The sequence below is a fragment of the Chamaea fasciata genome, unplaced genomic scaffold, assembly GCF_029207755.1.
Source record: "Chamaea fasciata isolate MVZ Bird 193981 ecotype frontalis unplaced genomic scaffold, bChaFas1.0.hap1 SCAF_7, whole genome shotgun sequence".
Taxonomy (NCBI): Eukaryota; Metazoa; Chordata; class Aves; order Passeriformes; family Sylviidae; genus Chamaea; species Chamaea fasciata.
The window spans coordinates 2,785,456-2,804,315 of NW_027094092.1; the positions used below are offsets into that span (position 1 = coordinate 2,785,456).

Sequence of the window (18,860 nt, forward strand, 5' to 3'; positions counted from 1 at the left end):
AATTTTAAGTAGAAAGTAAACGCTGACAGAAAATGGAGCTGCCATATGTGCTTGCTCTGACAAAAAAAAAATGATTGATACAATTTTTTTTTTCTTTTCCAACAAACACATATGTTCTTACCTAGAACTTTTTTTTTTTTTCCTTGAGATTGGATTATGAATTTCTTATCGTGGGTGTCAAGACCATCTGCCAGACAATGAAGTTTCCCTAGGTCTCAGTAATACCCCTTACACTTAAGACAATCCTTTTTTACAGTGTGATGTAGATCTTATAAGTGTGATGTAGTTTTTGGATTTTTACTTTTTAGTCAACCCTTATTAAATGTATCTAACTCTAAATGGCACCCAGTTGACGTGGATTCAGGTAACAGGGTACTTCACAACAGCATGGGAATGGATGCCAAGAGAGGCAGAAATTTGTCGCTTTGAGCTGTTAAAACACAACTCAGCAGAGTTTTGTCCTGAAGTCTGGGAAAAAAATAAGAGACTGAGCTATTTTCTCATTTAAATGGAGCTCTGTAGAGACATTAAAATAGAGCAACCAAGTTGTGAGGGCAGCGTGTTTTGCTGGGTTCGCTCATTGCTGTTAAGTCCCTGAAGTGTCAATAAAATGGAAAATTATATGATTAAAGATTTTATCTTACAATTGTTATTAAACCTACACACTCACTTCGAGCCCAATCTCAGCCTGTCTCAAATAAAAATGCTTGTTGTTCTAGACGGATTTTTGAAAAATGCGTTATCGCTGAGAAATATCTTCTGAGATTTTTGGGTTTGGGGCGACAAACACATCTACTTTGTGGAAAACAAATACAGAATTTATATTTAAAGAAACCTCAAAACACTAAATAGAATTAATTTTTTCGGGATGAAAGAAAACATTTCCTGTTTAGGTCCACTTCTTACATGAAGGCTTCCATTTTGAAGTCAAAGCCTTTTAACAAAAGTGCTTTAATTAGGATTGCTGATGGGTAATCTGTTCATTCAACAAAAACTTCCCCTGCATCTGGCTGTCAGGAGTTCAGGGACACAACTAAACCTTCCAAAGTCAGACCGGTGGGGATCACCTGAAGGTTTGGGATCTGTAGGACAGGAAATCAAGAGTGTAAAGGAACGAGATGCAGCAGGGAGGAAGGATGTAGCACAGGAAATTTTCTGACACAAAATACAGTTTAACCACTGGCCAAATGCACAGCTGGAGCACTCAGAGCTATTTCACAGTTCCTGAGAAATTTATGTATTTTTCTTCATGATATCAAAAGCCACAGCTGACTTTTTCCCTGTGTTTTGGTTTTTTATATTGGATTGTCCTTTCTGCATTACTGTTTCTGATTAGATTGGGGCTTTGGATTCTATTTTTGACAATATTAAACTTCACTGGATGAATCCCAGTTATCAATAAAATCATAAAAGGAGAAAATAGCTGAGCCAGACACATCATTGTGTTGCCATAGAAACAAGAAACTCTGTCTGGCCTCCACATTCCTCTGTCATCTTGTACACAAAACCTCCAAACTTTGAAAATGTTTCCTGGTACCATGCTGTCATTTTAGGGAAGGAAACTTAATTTCCAGCAAGATTGACAGGTATTGGCTCTTACCCCATTTTCGAGTAGACAGCACAATGTGACAGTGGAAGATGACAAGAGAGATAAGGACTCCCGGGGGAAGAAAGACCCTCCAGAGATTTACAGAAATAAAAAAGGAAAGACACAGGCTGCAGTGGCACCGTTGAAACAAATTGTTGCCTTGCAAGAATAAAAGCAGCTGCTTGACAGGACAACATATCTGGGGGAAAGCAACAGAAATCTTTGCAGGCCATCATCATATTAAATTCCTGGGGTGCATATCATGAAACAACTAAAGTTAGTATGGCTTTCAATGCTCCAATTGTACATCCACGCTCATGAAAAGATTACATCAGAAAGATCAGAGCTACCAGAACACTGTAGTTTCATTTTTTCTTGACGTATCTTTTTGCGGGAGCCAGTAACCATAGGATGGCTAGAAAGTTCTGGGACTATTAACTGTTGCTTCCAAAGCTTATGTCTAACCAGATCTATTGAAAATCCAAAGGCAGAAATATTATTTTTTTAAAGATTGCACTCCTGTTCCCTTCTGAGGAGTTGACTACAAAACCTGAGTTTTTAAAAAGACAAAGCATTTTCATTGTCACTGCACAACACCTGGTGAGGAAGCATTTGTGCCACACAGCTATGACAAAAGATCTCATCCAAAAATTGAGTGCCTAAGTCTGAACAAGATTTTTTACTTTTGAAGTACTTTTTTCTTCTTTTATGTAGAATGTCTTTTTCCTCTGATAAATGGTTTCTTTATGCCTTTTGTTATCTTTCCTGAGAATGTTTTTACTTTAAAGAAGCTAGTTTCTAAGGAAATAAGCTTGAATTTAACTTTTTTTTTTTTTTTTAGTTTTAGGGCTTCAAGGGCTTTAGGATATTTTTTTTTTTTACTTGTAGTTGATGTAAAGAAAACATCATTATTGTGACAAAGAATGAGGTTTTCACATTTGCATCTGTTTATGTATTATTACATAAACTTAGGTCCTGATTCTATCTTGTAAGAGGAATTCTGCCAGCTGTGATATAGGGTTCAAATGCCAATTCAGTGGCATTCTTCCTGCAGTTTCACCACTTTTAACTATTAGAAATTGTTTTTCATTCCTGAAATCTTCAATCCAAAAATGTCTCCCACATCAGCCTGAGCTCTGCATTCTGATTTAGTTCTCACTGCACTTCTTTGGATTTCACTGTGGTCTCTGCAGAATTTGTGTTCATCCATTTATGGCTCATCTCAGATAAGGTCAGTTTCTGAAGGAATAATGAGCTACCAGATGTTACCAAGCAGTCAGAGGAACTCTGAGATTTCTGTGCATTCATTAAACATGGTCAGATTTGGAGGAGTTTTCCCACTCATTGATTGTCAAGTCATTTTTCCAAAGGATGGCAACACAAAACCTCAATCAGTAAACAGCTATTAGAACATTCTAAACACAAGTAAAACGTATTTTCCTCCAGCTTGGCACGAAAATTTCAATCTGCATGCTTAGCATGCAGGGGTTAAAGTTTAGACAAGATATACCTCACACAAAATCTTTTAAAAATATTCCCAGAGTGCTTGTTGAAGGAAAACATGGCCCGTGCAACACAGCATTACAATTTTTATTCCTGTAACAGCATAGCTGGAGTTGGAGAGAGCCACTTAGGGAATTTAAAAAATACTTTCAAGCATCTCAAAATCTAAATCAACTCATCTGTCAAGAGAAAAGCACATCATAACTCTTCAAAAAAAAAAAAGGTATTTTCTTTTAGATAACATAAATCCAATGAGGTGTCAAATATAACCACATTTCACTCATTACAATGGCGAGCCGCCGAGAAGGAATTTGCAACTCAGACAATTCATCAGACTGCTCCTCCTTTCAATTTTTCATGCCTTAGCTGCCAGCAGTTTTATTTCCTTTTATTTTTCCTTGTTCGTGATGGCTTGTTACCATCGAGATGGGCTTGTGCAGGTGTCATTATTTCTTTGCTGGAAGTTTTGCTACCCTGGATGCAGCTGCTGTTGATGGGAGCGGTGTTACTGTGAATTCACAGTAGGCAGGGCACAAGGATGCTGCTGCTCTAAAAACCCCAAAATGGTTTGGGGTTTTTGGCTGAATTCCCGACCATGTGCGAAGTAACGTTCACACCACTGTGGTCAGAGACCTGCTGCTGCTGCAAGCTGCTGGCTCCAAAGAACAACAGAAGATGTTTTTGCCCCCAGGAATCCCTAAAAGTTCATTAAAGTTCCCTTAGGCAACAGCTGGGTTCTATCTTAGCTCTGTATTTAGATTTTAGTTTTAACCAGTTATTATTTTTGAGGTGATCATGCTGTCTGCTTTACTCTGGGGAGTGATGCTGTTACTTCTATAACAAGAGATAACACCCTTTTTTTTTTTTTATTAAAAACCTTAAAAGTAATTCAGCCACAGGCATACCATAATGTGTTCAATGGGTTAAATGCAGCTATGGAAGGATATAAGAACTTGGAAGGCAAGAAAATGCACAAGCTTAACTATTTTAAAAGTGCAGAGGAAGTGGAAAACACATTAATGCAGTATTCACCTAGGAGAAAATGTCTAACAAGTAGCATGAAAAACAAGCATTATAAGGAATACAAGAAGAAGCAATAAATAATCATCTTCCTTATTTTTATATAACCCTCTGTTGACTCTTAGTCACACAAAAACAAATTATCCATACGTGATTTATTTTTCAAATCATTAGGTGGAACAGTGTTTACAATCAATTTGTGTAACCAAATATTAATGACATCCAGTGCAGAGATGATTAAAGGACTATGATATGAGCTTTACTTACCCCTTTGGAGACAACAACAGATATAATTTAGACAATGCCCCTTACAGCTGGGTAATCACAGTTCATCTGTATTTTGCCTTTCTGAATGCCATTTAAACCCAAACTCAAATGTGCATGTTCAAATGTGGGGTTTTGTTGTTATTTTTAATCTCAGTTGGGTAGTCTGAGGACCTGATAAATTGAGCAACTGAATAATTTACTCATTTCTACTGTACATTTTTATAAACTACATTCTGATACCAATATCACCTTTTTATCTATTGCATGGCAAGCCAGGAAATAATTTCATCACTCTTAATGGGACAGCACAAGGGTTACATCAACTGAAAACGAGCAACCAACCTCAGAATTTAATCACCTAATGCAAAACTTAACTTTTGTGACTTCATAATATTTTAACATAAATAAAGGCACAATGTCAAATATTTTGAGTGGATGGATAGGAACTGGTTGGAATTTTCCAATGAGTTTTAGTTTGCAAGCCCTGAGGAATTTGGTGTGGTACCTGTGAGTAGAACTATCAATCCCTAATAAGATGTTCGAGGAAGACTAATTCCCAGAATTAATTTACAGACATTGCCAGGTCTCCAGTCTGCAGGGCTCGGGGAATTTCATTATTTTGCATCTAAAGCCTCTCTGTTACCAAGGCTGAAAGGTACTTTGACTTGAACCCTCCCCTCTCAATGCTGATTAAAATTCAGGGGAGACCAGCACTCGGCCTTGCCGCTTGGAATCCGAGGGAGACACAGCAAACATCTGGCTCCAGGGGAGTGCAGAGGGAGGATTTCTGTTCGGGTTTGGTGCGTCCACAGTGAGGCAGTAAATGAGCCAGGAGCTGGCCTAGAGCACCCCTAGGTGGGTCCATGTCCTACTGACATAGCAAAACAGACCCTCTCTGGAAGGTGTGGATTTCCCAAACACCTAAACAAATACCACAGGCTCTGAACAAACACCTTCTGGCCCTACAAGAAGTGCAGCATTCCCTGCAGAAAGTGAAAGCAGCTCTGTGGGAAGGGCATTTAAGGTACATTTCAGCACATTTCAGCACTATCTGACATGCCTTAAAAAATGTAACTGGCATTTACTACTTAATTATTTGAACCTTGGCATTTATAACACCTAACTGCAGTGGACTGCCTCAAAATTAAAACATGATACAAAGGAATAAGCAGCTTGGTTTTACCAAAATCAGAGGCAACAATTAAACAGGGAGATTAAAAAATCTTTTTTTCCTCCAGTAAAATCACCGATCAAGGCCACAAATCTACTCTGTACATCTGTTTCTTTTTCCTCCAACAGTGGAGGAGCAGACATTAATCTCTCCAAAACAAATCACTCCAAATGTAGGTAGAACAACAAGGTACTGATTTTGATTTCAGCCTACAAATATTTTTTTTAATATAGGTCTTATTAAGAGAAAAATTCCAGCTCTAGCTGTGGTTTATATGCAGCTATTTTATCCATATATGCAGCTTAGAGAGAAAAAGATAATTCACATAGATGAACTGGTAATTTCTCAAATTCTGTAGACAGACAGATATACAGATCAATTACCTAAATCCTGAAAAATAATATTAACTCTATCAGATTTTCTGAAAATCTTAGAAAGATACCTCAAATCACATATTTGTTTTATAGGACATCACAAAAAGAAATGTCTACTTGAAACTTTTTCTATAGAACAACTCCATTTATTTTGAATTTAATGCAAATGTTGTAATTTTCTCCTATTTTCAGAGGAGAAAAATGAAGCAAGTAATAGAAAATAAATTTCAGCTAGATGGAAGTAAATTATAATTTACTTTAAAAGCGCATCTTTGGTTGAACAGCAACTCTGTGGGTTTTAAGTTGAATTCAGTAAATAACGGTCAATAAAAAGAGACAAATCTAAGTGTTTTCTTTTCAAATGTACCTAATTCATGCATTCTGTTTTATGTACTGTAAAGGAGTTTAGAAGAAAAAAGAAGGTGGAAATAGAGCAAGACATTTCTGCTCTCCAGGAACAGAACGTGGGGTTGTTGGTTGTATTTTAATGCATATGGTAATGTCACTAACAGCTATTTTATTATGTAAACACCTCAGGAATTGAATTAGGTGTTTACAGCACAATAAATGGGTCTATTTAACAAAGAAGAATAAGATGAGAAAAAAGAGTTATTTTATTTTATTTCAGAAGACAGTGAGGAGTTCCAGCTCTGACCCAGGACGTTCTCTATCTAACGACATCTAACTACATCACACCATTCAGCGATCCAGATGTGGAGGCTGTTTTAAGGAAGAAAAGTTTTATGGGCACAGGACCAGCAGCAAATTACAGTGGAGTAAGAAAAAAAACCAGCAAAAGTAAAAAATGGATGTAAAGTAAAAGTAAAGCGAGAAGCAAGCCAGCACGGAAATACGCATCTGTAGCTTGGCTTCCAATTGCCAAAAGCTGTAATGGAAACTTAGTGATCAGAGCAAATCCACTGCAGGATCAAAACCTATGCCGAACATTTTTTGTCAAAAGGTGGCAGAGAAGTTCTGGAAGATTGAAAGAGCTTTTATTAAAAAAAAAAAAAAAGGAAGGAAAATGCAGCCGAGCATGTCAGCATTTTTCCCTCTAGTTTGTATGATCTGTCAACTCAAACTTCTTTTGGACCAGAATAGTTTTTCTTTTTTTCCATCAACTTTCTATAGATTACTCTTTGATTTCTGGAACAGTTTAAGTCACACTACCTATAACAACGTTAAAACTCCATACTCAGGAATATGCCGTCCCATTTCCAGATATCCTCCGTGCAAGCCAGGGAAAACAGCCCTAACATCTCTGCAGACAGAGAAAAGAGATCACAGGTGTGCAAAACTTGAAGTGGAAAGAGGTGGATGGGATAATTTTAGGGGATGATGAGGTAACAGTACTAACTTACAAACTTTGGGCTAAATACTTCCATCCATGGGAATTATAAAGGACTGGGCCTCCTTTCCCGCTAAGCTTCACAAGTGCTTACTGGAGCGTTCTCAGGTGATCTCGAAATAAAGGGGAAAGAGCTGCCTAAACGGGTGAGGACAAGAGTCAGGTCTGGGCACAGCCCTGAGGCACTGGGAAAGCACAGGACCACGAGTACTCCCACAAACAGCAGGGAGTGGTGAAACGGACAACAGGAGGGGCACTGGGGAAGGAAAAGGACAGGTTTCTAAACTTCACATCGTTCAGAATGATAGTAAAGAAAAACGCCTTTCACTTCGAGGTGCATTGGTTGTGACTAAGAATGGACTAAGGCAACAAAAAGGTTGGAAAGAAAAAGAGGTCTTGCATCAAAGAAAAAAGAAATAAAGTGAGGGAGAAGTAAGGAAATTCTTGTGTACACTACATAAAAGCTAACCTCTTTATATGTCAGGTACTCTCACCATGCTGTTTACCAAGATAAAATACCTTGAATTTTTGCATTGAAATATGTTTTCTATAGGTTGACCTACTAAACTTTAAATTCATATACTGGAGAATAATTTCCATCCTCTGTGGGATCCGTGTTTATATTTATCCGCTGTAGACTGTAAGTGGAATTTCAGATTCCACAGTGTTGCATAGGGCTACGTGCTTCCCTGGCTTACAAAAAAAAAAAGTGATTAGACACAAGAATTGCAGTTCAAACACTTCTCCTTTTGTGCCTCAATAGTGATGTCCAGATTTGAAACAAACGAAATAAAAGAGGAAGGAAGGAAGGAAGGAAGGAAGGAAGGAAGGAAGGAAGGAAGGAAGGAAGGAAGGAAGGAAGGAAGGAAGGAAGGAAGGAAGAAAGGAAGGAAGGAAGGAAGGAAGGAAGGAAGGAAGGAAGGAAGGAAGGAAGGAAGGAAGGAAGGAAGGAAGGAAGGAAGGAAGGAAGGAAGGAAGGAAGGAAGGAAGGAAGGAAGGAAGGAAGGAAGGAAGGAAGGAAGGAAGGAAGGAAGGAAGGAAGGAAGGAAGGAAGGAAGGAAGGAAGGAAGGAAGGAAGGAAGGAAGGAAGGCATGTATTTTGGGAAAGAGAATTCCAAGCAAAATTTAAAAAGATACTCGCTCCTGGTGAATTTAATGCATATTAACTTTAAAAGTCTTGCCTTCTTTGTCCCAAGTTTTTCTGTCATGGCTTGTTTATTTTACAGGTGCCAGATACGCAGATTTGGATACCAGTGGTACTATCAGGTTTTGATGTGTTTTATCCTCCACACTGCCAGAGGCCAATGATTTGCAGCTGGGTATGAAAATAAGATTTGACTCTGCCTGAAACATGGCTGTGGGGAAGGCAGCAATGAGCTGTGCACTTGTTTATACAAGAAAGATAAGAAAAACTGCTTTGATTTGGCAGCGTGCTGCAGACTGATACCAGTGTGCTCAAGGAAGAATGCACTCCCCGAGAGTCCTTTAAAGTCAGAATTTCAGACCCGTGGCTTGGTGGCTCAAATAGAAGCAACAGCAAAACATTTTATGACTCGGTCTGGGACTCATCCTCATGCCACCAGTGATGCTCTTTCAGTTAGGCAACCATAAAACTGGTTCACAAAAACCACCCAAAGCTGTCTCCTACATGGAAAAACTCAGGACAGTTTCCTGCACGCTGGCGCCCTGAACTAAGAAACTGAATTAAGGATGATGCAGATGAGTGACAGGAAGAAAAACAAAAATGGAAAACAGTGGCAAAGAGCAGGCACATTGCGGAGAGGATTCACGAAAAACAGACAGTGAAGTTTGGCAGGATGTTGTTTCCACATTGTATCACACTGGGAGATGACACGGAATCATGAGGTAAACTTCGAAGTGCGAGCAGGCTGAATCTTCCAACTTTGGACACTACACACCTCCACAAAAAAATATTATTATGCATTTTATAATTGTTGTGAAGCACATTCGGGCGGGTTTTCGTGCTGTGCTTATCACAGCGCATTGTAATGTCGCTTTGGCACTACTATCACACCCTATTATGTATCCATTACATACATAACCAAGGATTCTGCAGAAAATGAAATATTCATGACTTTTAGTCGATTCTTGATTAGTAAGATGGTTGTGCTGCATATAATAATAGCACAAATGTTTATCTTGAGGAGTCATTATCCAATACTTGCACAGCTCCAATCTAAATTCCAAGAAGGACAATCCACTATAGAAAATGTAAAACTAACCAAAGTCAAAGGATATTGAAAATTTTTTCTTCTTGTGGAGCTTATATCATATTTTTAAGTAGAATCAAAAAGCAGGACACCATGTCAAAATATGACAAAAAAATACTGTTTAAAAAGCCAAAAAACAAACACTACCTGTAAAGTGAAGGGTTAGGGGAACCCCCTGCAGAGCATTTTAAAGCAAAAAATACAAGATTTATTCTTTTTGATGTTACTGAAAGGTGAGAACTGCCATAAAAAAAAGGTAAGGATTGACTGGAAAAACATCTGGAGGATGCTGCAAAAACATTTGCAGGCATGTATGTCTGTGAAAGAATATGCCTTAAAAAGCATCTGAGGTTGTTCTGGACTACTTAGATTTTTGTGTAGTTTCTTGGGGCTGTAAAATATTAGGAATTATGATGGGGGAAACACACCTTAATTGGCATTAATTTTTGTGGTGCAATACATTCAAGATGATGTACTGAGACTTTGGAGCAGGAGATGTTCTCTCCATCTTTCTGTGAACAAAACACAAACCTGCTCTATGCCAAAGCCTCCCAAGCAGCCACAGCAGACAGTTCCATGTAATTTTGTTCACTTTGAAAACAGAAACATCAGACATAGGTGTTGCTTTAGGACTGAAGTTAGAGTGAAAAAATAAATGGCCTGTTTCACATTGAGAACTCATCAGAGCAGAACAATGAAAAAGTTTCCATTAAAAAAAAAAAAATGAAAAATTTCCATTTTCCATTCTTAATTTGGAGTGAATGGAAAGAAGGCAGCGAGGAAAAAATGTTATCCACAGCTGCTACATGGAAAACACTACAAAATCCAAATCCTGGGAGCTTCCAGGATAAGACCATAAGTAAGGAATGCCATTACTGGGACCTCTTGCACTACACAGGCCAAGAAAGCCTAACCTGCAGTTCCTATGCAGAGCCCACGACCCTGTCTCAGGGCTAAAATATATTCCAGGGATGGAAAATCCATCTTGTGTTCAGGTAAGCCGATCTCAAGGCTAGTTACAGTGGCAAAGCCTATTCCCAAACCATTTCCTTGTTGTGAATTTCCTTAGCTTCCATGCTAGGAGGGATTTCATACTTTGATATGTCGGTTTAAGCTTTCTTTTTTCATTTGTTCGTTTGGTGTGGTTTTTCTAGATTAAAGAGGGATCAGCCATCAGAAATCTTTTCACTATTTAAACTGAGTCCACCTCCTAACCTCTATTTTTCTTTTTTTTTTTTCTTTCTTTTTTTTTTTTTTTTTTCCCAGAGGGGAAAGGGATAAAGTGAATGGCTTAAGTCCTAAGCTGCTTAAGAGTTTCTAAGCCCCTTTAGGGCAGGGGAAGTTTTCTGAGAACTGAACTCTTTTGCAGGTTTGTTGTTTTTATTTAACTAACCTTTGAGTTTTCACATACTTTCTGAAATACAGGTGACAAAGTCAGGCACAGTGCTTCACTAACTGCTTCCAGGAAATAGGAAACAGGGCTATTTTTCTGAACAGTCTTGCAGTAAATTAATTGCCCTGCTTGTCCAAGGACCTAATTTCCTGTCAGCCGTGTTCCCTTTCCCTTTTACTGTGTTCTCATCTTTAGTCGCTTCTTGTTGGTCTCACTCATTTGGGCTTGGATAATGAGTATGAACTTTGGGCCAAGTCTAGATGAGTTATCCAGGAACCGCCACCCCTGCTCTGACACCTCCCCTGAAGGGCCACCAGGAAATTCAAGAGCCTCCTGAAAGAGGAGTTTTCTCCTCTTTTCTGCTGAGTCTAGAGAGCCCAGAGTCAGGATCCTGGGAAGCAAATTCCTGCCTCACTTGGCAAAACAACCATGGTTGTGTTATAGCACCATCAGGATCAGGAGGCCATCATGGGGTGTTTCAGATTAGCATTTTGAAGAATTAGTCCTTTGAGAGTATTTTGTTGGTGGATGAGGGTTTGCTGTGACAGTGCATTGCACAGAGTGTGAGACAGGATGCCAAAAAATGCTGCTACTACACGCAGAACAGTATAATATATTTGAGAAAGCATTGAATAAACATCGCTGTTTAAGTGTGGGAGGCACAGACTCCACGGGATAGTCCTTCTGCCAAAGTTAGCCAACCAACGTGTGTGAAAAATGAAGATGCTGAAGAAGAAATAAAGAGAGAACCAGATATGGAGGAAAAAAAACCCAAAAAACCCAAAAAAACATATGCCATCACAAAAAAAAAAAAAAAAAAAAAAAAAAAAAAAAAAAAAAAAGTAGAAAAACTCATCAAACTCATCCATCAATTTTTTAGATTATTTCTTTACCCAACACAAAGCTCTTTAGACAGACAATTCCCTACTTACTTACACATTCAGAGGTTGCCAGGCTGGCCACTGTGCCTTGGCCTTGATGACTGTGAGAACCTCATCACTCTGTGAAAAGAGACAAAGGACATTTTTATAACGAGAGCAACATGTTTTACAGCAGAGAAAAGTGCAAGGCGCTGAATCAAACTGTGGCCATGAGCTTTAAACACCCGCAGAAGTTTGCATTCAATGGTGGGTTTGGCATCATGGGCTGAGGGAAAGCTTCCACCAGGAATTCACCAGCTTGATACAAAGCAAGGGGAGAAAAATTGCTCTTAATGACATGACAGATCTACAGATAAAAACTAGAGGCTGCTGCTGCTCTGGGCAAGCTAGCACACCCCGTGAGCACGTGTGATGTGTTGTTTATTATCCTTATGTATGGAAGGATGTATGGAAGGATGGAAAGGCTTCATGGTGGATGCACTGCACTGGTAGCACGTTCTCTTTGCTCTCTATGCGTGTGAAAATTACGGGATGAAATGCAGCAGCCATCCATGGACGCCCACAAAGCACTGTACAAAGATCATTTCCTAAAGCCTGTTGGAATCCTTGCATCAGCACTTTTAAACTTTATATTGCTGCAATAGACTTGGGACAAAGGCAGGAGGTCATTAACAAGGCTCCGATGCCCAGGAGACATCCATCACACTTCTTCAGGAGCATTTTCCGCATCTCCCTTAGGAATCCACACCAGCAAGTCACCTGGAGGGACACGAAGCTCACAATTCACTCCCCTGATTTCTACTGGCTTTTAAAAACATTTCCCAATTAGACCAAGAACCCCACTCCATTTGTTGCCAGTAATTGGCACTTCCAGCAGAGCTGACCTTTCAGTGTAGTGATAACAGTGCCATTTCTTGCTTGATAGCAATAGTTCTGACACCCCAGAGTAGCCCTAGCCTGTACACATCCCAGTTCAAAGAAAACAGGTTTCTCTGGTTGTTTCTACCACTCTCAAAATTTTCTGAGTCCCTCTTTTTGCCAAAGCAAGAGCATTAAGGGCAGATGGGCCCTCTCTGTTGACACGAGGATTTCAGCCTCAGGAATATAAATGTGGCATGACGGCTCCCTTAGCCTGAGTGGACGGAAAAGCCACTTTTTGGAAACCACTTCTAGTGGAAAATCTGTATTGGAAAATCTATTATTTGGAAATCTGCATTTACATACAGATGCCTGGGAAAAAAAAATCCTATACTAAATGAAGTGTCCTGAGTTAAGACAGCTGAAAATTCAACTCTACAAAGGCAAGTGAGCATAAAGATATTTTACCAAGCCCCCACACTATTGATACAGGTAGAAAAAAGAGAATTTTGTGATGGCAGGGAACAATCAAACAGCAGGCAGCAGGGCTGTGCCAGCAGGCAGATCCTCTGGGCCAAGCACACCCTGGCTGAGCAGCACCAGCCCAACACTCTCTCCCAGCCTGCCTGGTCCATGCAGGAGAGATTCATCACATCCAGATTCATCTAGGGCAGCCTTCTTCTTACCTCCATGCTTTCAAAAGTAAAAAAGACAGTTTTGGACTCAAGGTGGCTCAAAAAGAAACTGATTAAACGAATGAAGTGAAAGGTTTGAAGTTAATGGACATTGTCTCTCTTTGACAATGGAATTTTCCTTAATCTTTAATTTTCCTTGTTTCAATATCCTAGAACTTTCCAGCCAGGCATACCTTCATTTACTTGCCTTGAGAAGGGATTTGGACTCGAAATTATTAACTGTGCATTTTACATCCCCACGAAAGTCTGTCATGAGCACAGATGATTACGTTTATTAAAGTAATACGCTGCTTATCTAATAGCAGGCAGCAATTATGCCACTAGCATCAAAATCAGACATGTCTGAAAGCATTTCGACACATGCTATTCGGATTAAAAATCAACACCAAGAGCAGGTGAGCAACGACTAACAGCTCAGTAGTAAGTGCAGAGGGAAGGGAATAAGGAACAGTTTGTGGGGTACCCAGACATCCTTGAAATTTTAAGGGAGGTGGAAATTCAGATGCAAGCACTGAATTCAGGGACACCTCCTGAATCAAAAGTTTAGGGAAAGTAAGTAAGTAAGTAAGTAAGTAAATAAATAAATAAATAGAATTGCAGAATGTGTTGTTCTGTTGAGCCTGGAATAAAAAATTTGCACATTTTCATACCTAGAGCTCCTTGCCAATTACACAGGCTGAAGATACAACTTGAGTTAAGTCGTTACTATTCCCGACTGATCCTCTGATTATGCAGGTGTCTCTGCCATGCACACTCCCAACGTTTCCAGTGAGGTCTGGCTGCCAGGCTTGAGTGTGTCAGCCCCACTTGCCCCACGTGTGGCCACTGTCCTGCATCTCCCCAGCCTCCTGCAGGGATGCCCAGGCTGGGGAGCTCCTCCAGAAGGCAGCAACCTTCCTCTGCCTCCAGACCTGTTGGAGTGTGAATCCCCCTGGGCCAAACCCACACAGGTCCAGGAGTGCCCAGAAATGTGAGAATTGAATTAGAACCTTCAGAAACACTAAAATACATAGATCCACACAGACACGAGGTAGAAATGCAAGTTTAGTTTTAAATAGAGGATTTTTAAGCACCTTAGAAAATATGAGACTCAATCAGTCAGCAAGAAAAAGACCTAAAGTCTAGTTTAAAGCTCGAGTAACATTGCCTTTTGCAGAGTTAGTTAAATTCTAGTCATAACAAAAATAATGCAACCTTGCTAAAAATTCCTAGATAGAACAGACAGAGTTATAGGCATAGAATTTGTGTAAGAAATTATGAATATTGTTGCACATCAGTCTTAGCTTAGGATTGGTCCAGCAAGACTGTAGAAAACTCATGTAGGTAGCTGACTGGCTAAAGACAGAATAAGAATGCACTAGTTTGAGTAGTGCTCAGAACACACAGGCTCACGAAACATCACAAATGCCGCTGCTGTTGTTGCTTCCGATAAAGCGCTTACGGGACACAGATTAGGGATGCTGTGGCTGCTGCTTCTGCCTGGGACTGAGAAACTTTACGTCAGAAGGCGTCTGCATACTGCTGTGGACTCTGCTAACTTTGCCTTCATGGGACTGATTTAACCATGCATTAAAGGACTTGGCTTTTGCAACCACCCAGCTTCTCGTCTTCAATGAAGATGACCAAACTTCTCAGCATCACAGACCCTCCAGCTGACCTCCACATTTTTGAGGACAAAGATGATACATTTAAACAGCCCAGGGAAGCCGATGTTATCCAGGAATTCACAGCCTTGTGAACAATCCGCGGATGGAGAGCAATCTACGGAAAAGATGTGCTTGGATTTGTGGGCCAATCTCTTCAACTATAATTATTGGCAGATGGGAGAAGCTGAGAGGATATGAAATGCCTGAAGAGAAACCCCCAAATTAGTAATAAATAACCAGCTGATGTAACCCAACTGCCTTGAATAAACCAACTGCATAGACTTCACAGTAGAGGCAAAAAACACCCCACTTTTAAAATACTATAAAAATATAATTTTATTAACATTTTCTTAGTGCTTGCTGTCCTAGATTTGTACCCATTTTGCTCTTCTCTTCGTATCCCCAAAGTTTTGCTTCAGTTAAAGTAATTTAAGTAAACAAAGTCTCAAATTTCCACCAAAATATGGAAAAGAGAACCGAGATTCTTTTTCACTGCGGTATGTTGCAAGTTGTCATCAATTTTGTATTTATCTTGGAAGAAATTATTCAAAGTAATGAAACTCTTACAGTTTGGCAAAGAAAATGAGATTGTTTGCAAAATGATGGAGTGTCAAAATGTAACACTGTCAGAAGTTAAAGGGAAGGGCACCCAAGCTCCTGCTTGGAGCTGATGGAAGTCCCTCAAGTGTGGTTAGACATAATCACTGACAAAACTTCATCTTTCTGCTGAAGCTGCTTCTGCAACTGCAGTTGTACGTACAATTATAGGATTCCAGCTTCCATTTGAAATAGAGTGTCTCCTTTACGTGCTTAAAACTTGCTCAAAAATTCCAGTGGAGCCAAAGTGGTTTCCAGATTGATTTAATTTAATTTGGATTGTGGCCTAAAACATGCAAAAAATTGCAAACAAATCTCCTTTTCTCCACATCCACCTTCTACACTGCTGTTCAAGGTGGGGCTGAGTGTTTCACTCAATAGCTGTCACCTGTGAAAGTACTGTTCCCCAAAAAGTCCTGATGGCATGATTTTAAAAGGTTGATAATGCCATTCTGATACTGACAGCCTTACTGTTACTCTGAACTTGGTAAAAATTAATCCTTTGCTTTACAGCCATTTGTTCCTGCAATGTATAAATGAATGCTCATGCAGAATAAAGTAATTAAATGGCAGCACACAGAACCCTGTGGCATAAAACCACTGCTAAGTTAAAACCTTTTACTGTGCGCCTACAAAAGATTAAAACTGTTTCCTCACTTCAAGAACAGAAAGTGGGACATTGCTCAAAAAGGCAGCATTAAAGATAGACCTTGATTTGAAGCCTTTCTCAACCAAGGGGACTTAAAACAACACGTTTGAAGGGTAAAAAACCCATTTAAAAAGTAATGAAAGCTTTCAGCAAAAGTTTTAAGTATGATCTGAATACCTCTGGAATGAGCGAGAGATTAGTAGGATCTAGAAAGCCCTGTAAGTTATTCCATGTGCTCCTGGGTACTTTTTGGTAACCAACACGACTGGCATCTATTCCATACTATTTCCAAGCTATTTTTATAAGGTTTATTACTATTTTTATTTTAGGTCTGCCAAATAACGTTAGAAACTATCACTGTGCGGTTCACTGAGCCCTTTGCAATGATGATATGATTCGGTTCAGCTAAACAAATTAATGTGTTACCTGACATCAAAATCAGTCAGAGCCAAGGAACTGTGGGAATGAAAAACACCTGGTTTGGGCCAGAGCTCAATTTCACTCATTTCATACTGCTGCTGCTTGGCATTCATTCCATTGTTTTGGAACAGAGAACGTTTAATTCCTTCCACAACGCTCCTCGCACTATCTGAATACCTTTCTATCCACAGTGGATTCATTTTCACAAGATTCTCAAAAAGTAGAAAATGCAACGTTATCTTCAATTCCTGGATGACGAATGGAATGTCTTCTGGAAACAAACCTACATGTCTGAGTTCTAAGATAGCATCTTCCCCTGCAGGATCATCCTTCCCCTCAAAAATAATTTCTTATTAAAAGGGAAAGAGATAAAGGGAGCACAAAAAAGTGTATTGCACAGCTCTGTGGGGAACCAAATGCTATAAAAATTAGAATGATGTAGTGCTTTGGAGGGATTGTTGGATGCTCTTAAAATCTGATCAGTCTTCTGCGATTGGTATAAATTGTCCTTATTCCACCTCCACTGTGCGCAGGCACACAGAAATCACAGAGAAGGATAAAAACCCTATCTTGCCTTTAAAGTATTATCTAATGCAAAATACCTGGTTAATGAATGCTCAACGAATTATGGGCTTCCACGGCATATTACTCAAAGTATGGCCCGTCTTCTCCTGTTGATAAAATCTGTAGAAAACTTTCCTACCTCAGTCTTGCAGATGTATTTGAATGAAAAGGGACACTGAGGTAGGCTCATTTCTGAAACGTGTAAAACTTCAAAAGAAGAAGGAAGTAGGTGACTTTTGCGTGATAACAAAAAAATTCTGTGATAAAAGCAGTGCTGAGATGCAGTTCAACATGCTGAGGTGTTTCTAGGAGAGTATGTACAACTACTGTTGCTTTTCTTAAAAAAGAGCATTTTTGAAAAGGTTAAGCTTTTAGTCACAAATTTCTTCATTTGAAAGGGAAAACCACCCATAACTAAAGACAAAGACTTATTTTTATCGTTTGATGACAACTAAATTCTGTTTCAATCTGTGACTGACTTAGGTTCAGGGAGATTATACTTAAAGCCAGTAGCGCAGGTTTGGAATTATCATAAGCAACTGCAAAAATGCATTTCAGCCAGTGGAATTATACCAGGATTGTGCCTGCCCATTTTACTTTGACTTCTCTATGTTTGTGACAGCAATTTTGCGGCAGCTGAGAAAACCACACATATTATAAGGCATACAACCATTCCTGAATGGAATTCATTTTTTGGTCATAGTGCCTACAAATTCAGTACTTCCCTGTACAAATAGCCGTTTCTTTAATTAAGAAGTCTTGTTTATTTTCTTTCAAATATAGGTAGTGTCATTTCAGGGAATACAGAATCTTGAGGGAATACAAAATATGGAGTTTTTCAGTTCGCCAGTTATGAAAGTCTGGGGGAATTTCCAGGCTTTCAATAATAACCAGTCAATTAAAATAACAACACAGCTTTGGGCTTGAGGTAGATAAAGAAATACTGCTGGGGTGAAACTGAATAAAAATAGAAGGAAAGCTGAGCATTTAAATCCATTTCTGAATTTTACTCCCTGAAAACATCCCTGCTTCAGGAGAGCAAATAAAGAGTGAGCACCTCAAACAGTCCCACCAAACTGCTGTGCCGTCCAGGAAAGCTCTCCTGAATTGGATACTTAGCAATTCTGCATTCACTTTCACAAAGAAAAACCTCTCTGTCAGATAATCAGGCTGAGAATTTTCCCCAAATGTGGTCATTGTCCATATTTCCCAGAAAACAGGGAAATACGTGTTGGCGCCTCACCATTTCAGGATGGTGGTTGCACAGATGCCAGCTGACATTGTATGTTTTAAAATAAGCCTTCTAAGGGTATTACAGGAATTTTAACTCCTGATTTCAAAAGAAAAATCACTAGGATGGGATGCAAAAGGAAGTGTGTCCATCGTTAATCTAAGTTTATACCCCAAAGGCACTGACTCGCTTTGCACTAACAGCCTTGTGCATTACCTGTCCCGCAGGGTTTCCTTTCGCTGAGGAGGAGGCTTCAGGAGGTGAAATGTGGGCTGAAATTGATAAACAGAGCTGTTGCTAATGGCAACATTAAAAATCAGGTGCACTGGTTTATTTCCGTGAAGGTGCAGTTACATAACCTGGGATGTTCCCAATAAAGCAGTAATTCATGTTTTGCACAGTATAAAGCTTAGCAGTGTGTGTT

General features: G+C 39.4%; 1 protein-coding gene across 4 annotated transcripts in view; it reads right to left on the reverse strand.

The window, feature by feature from the left end:
• The window catches only part of SPON1 (spondin 1), a 255,809-nt gene that overhangs the window by 17,736 nt on the left and 219,213 nt on the right, over positions 1–18,860 (reverse strand). For all 4 annotated transcript variants that reach the window (XM_066187222.1, XM_066187223.1, XM_066187225.1 and 1 more), the window contains one exon: positions 11,832–11,896. In XM_066187222.1, coding sequence (XP_066043319.1) covers positions 11,832–11,896 — 65 coding nt within the window. The remainder of the gene's footprint in view (positions 1–11,831; positions 11,897–18,860) is intronic.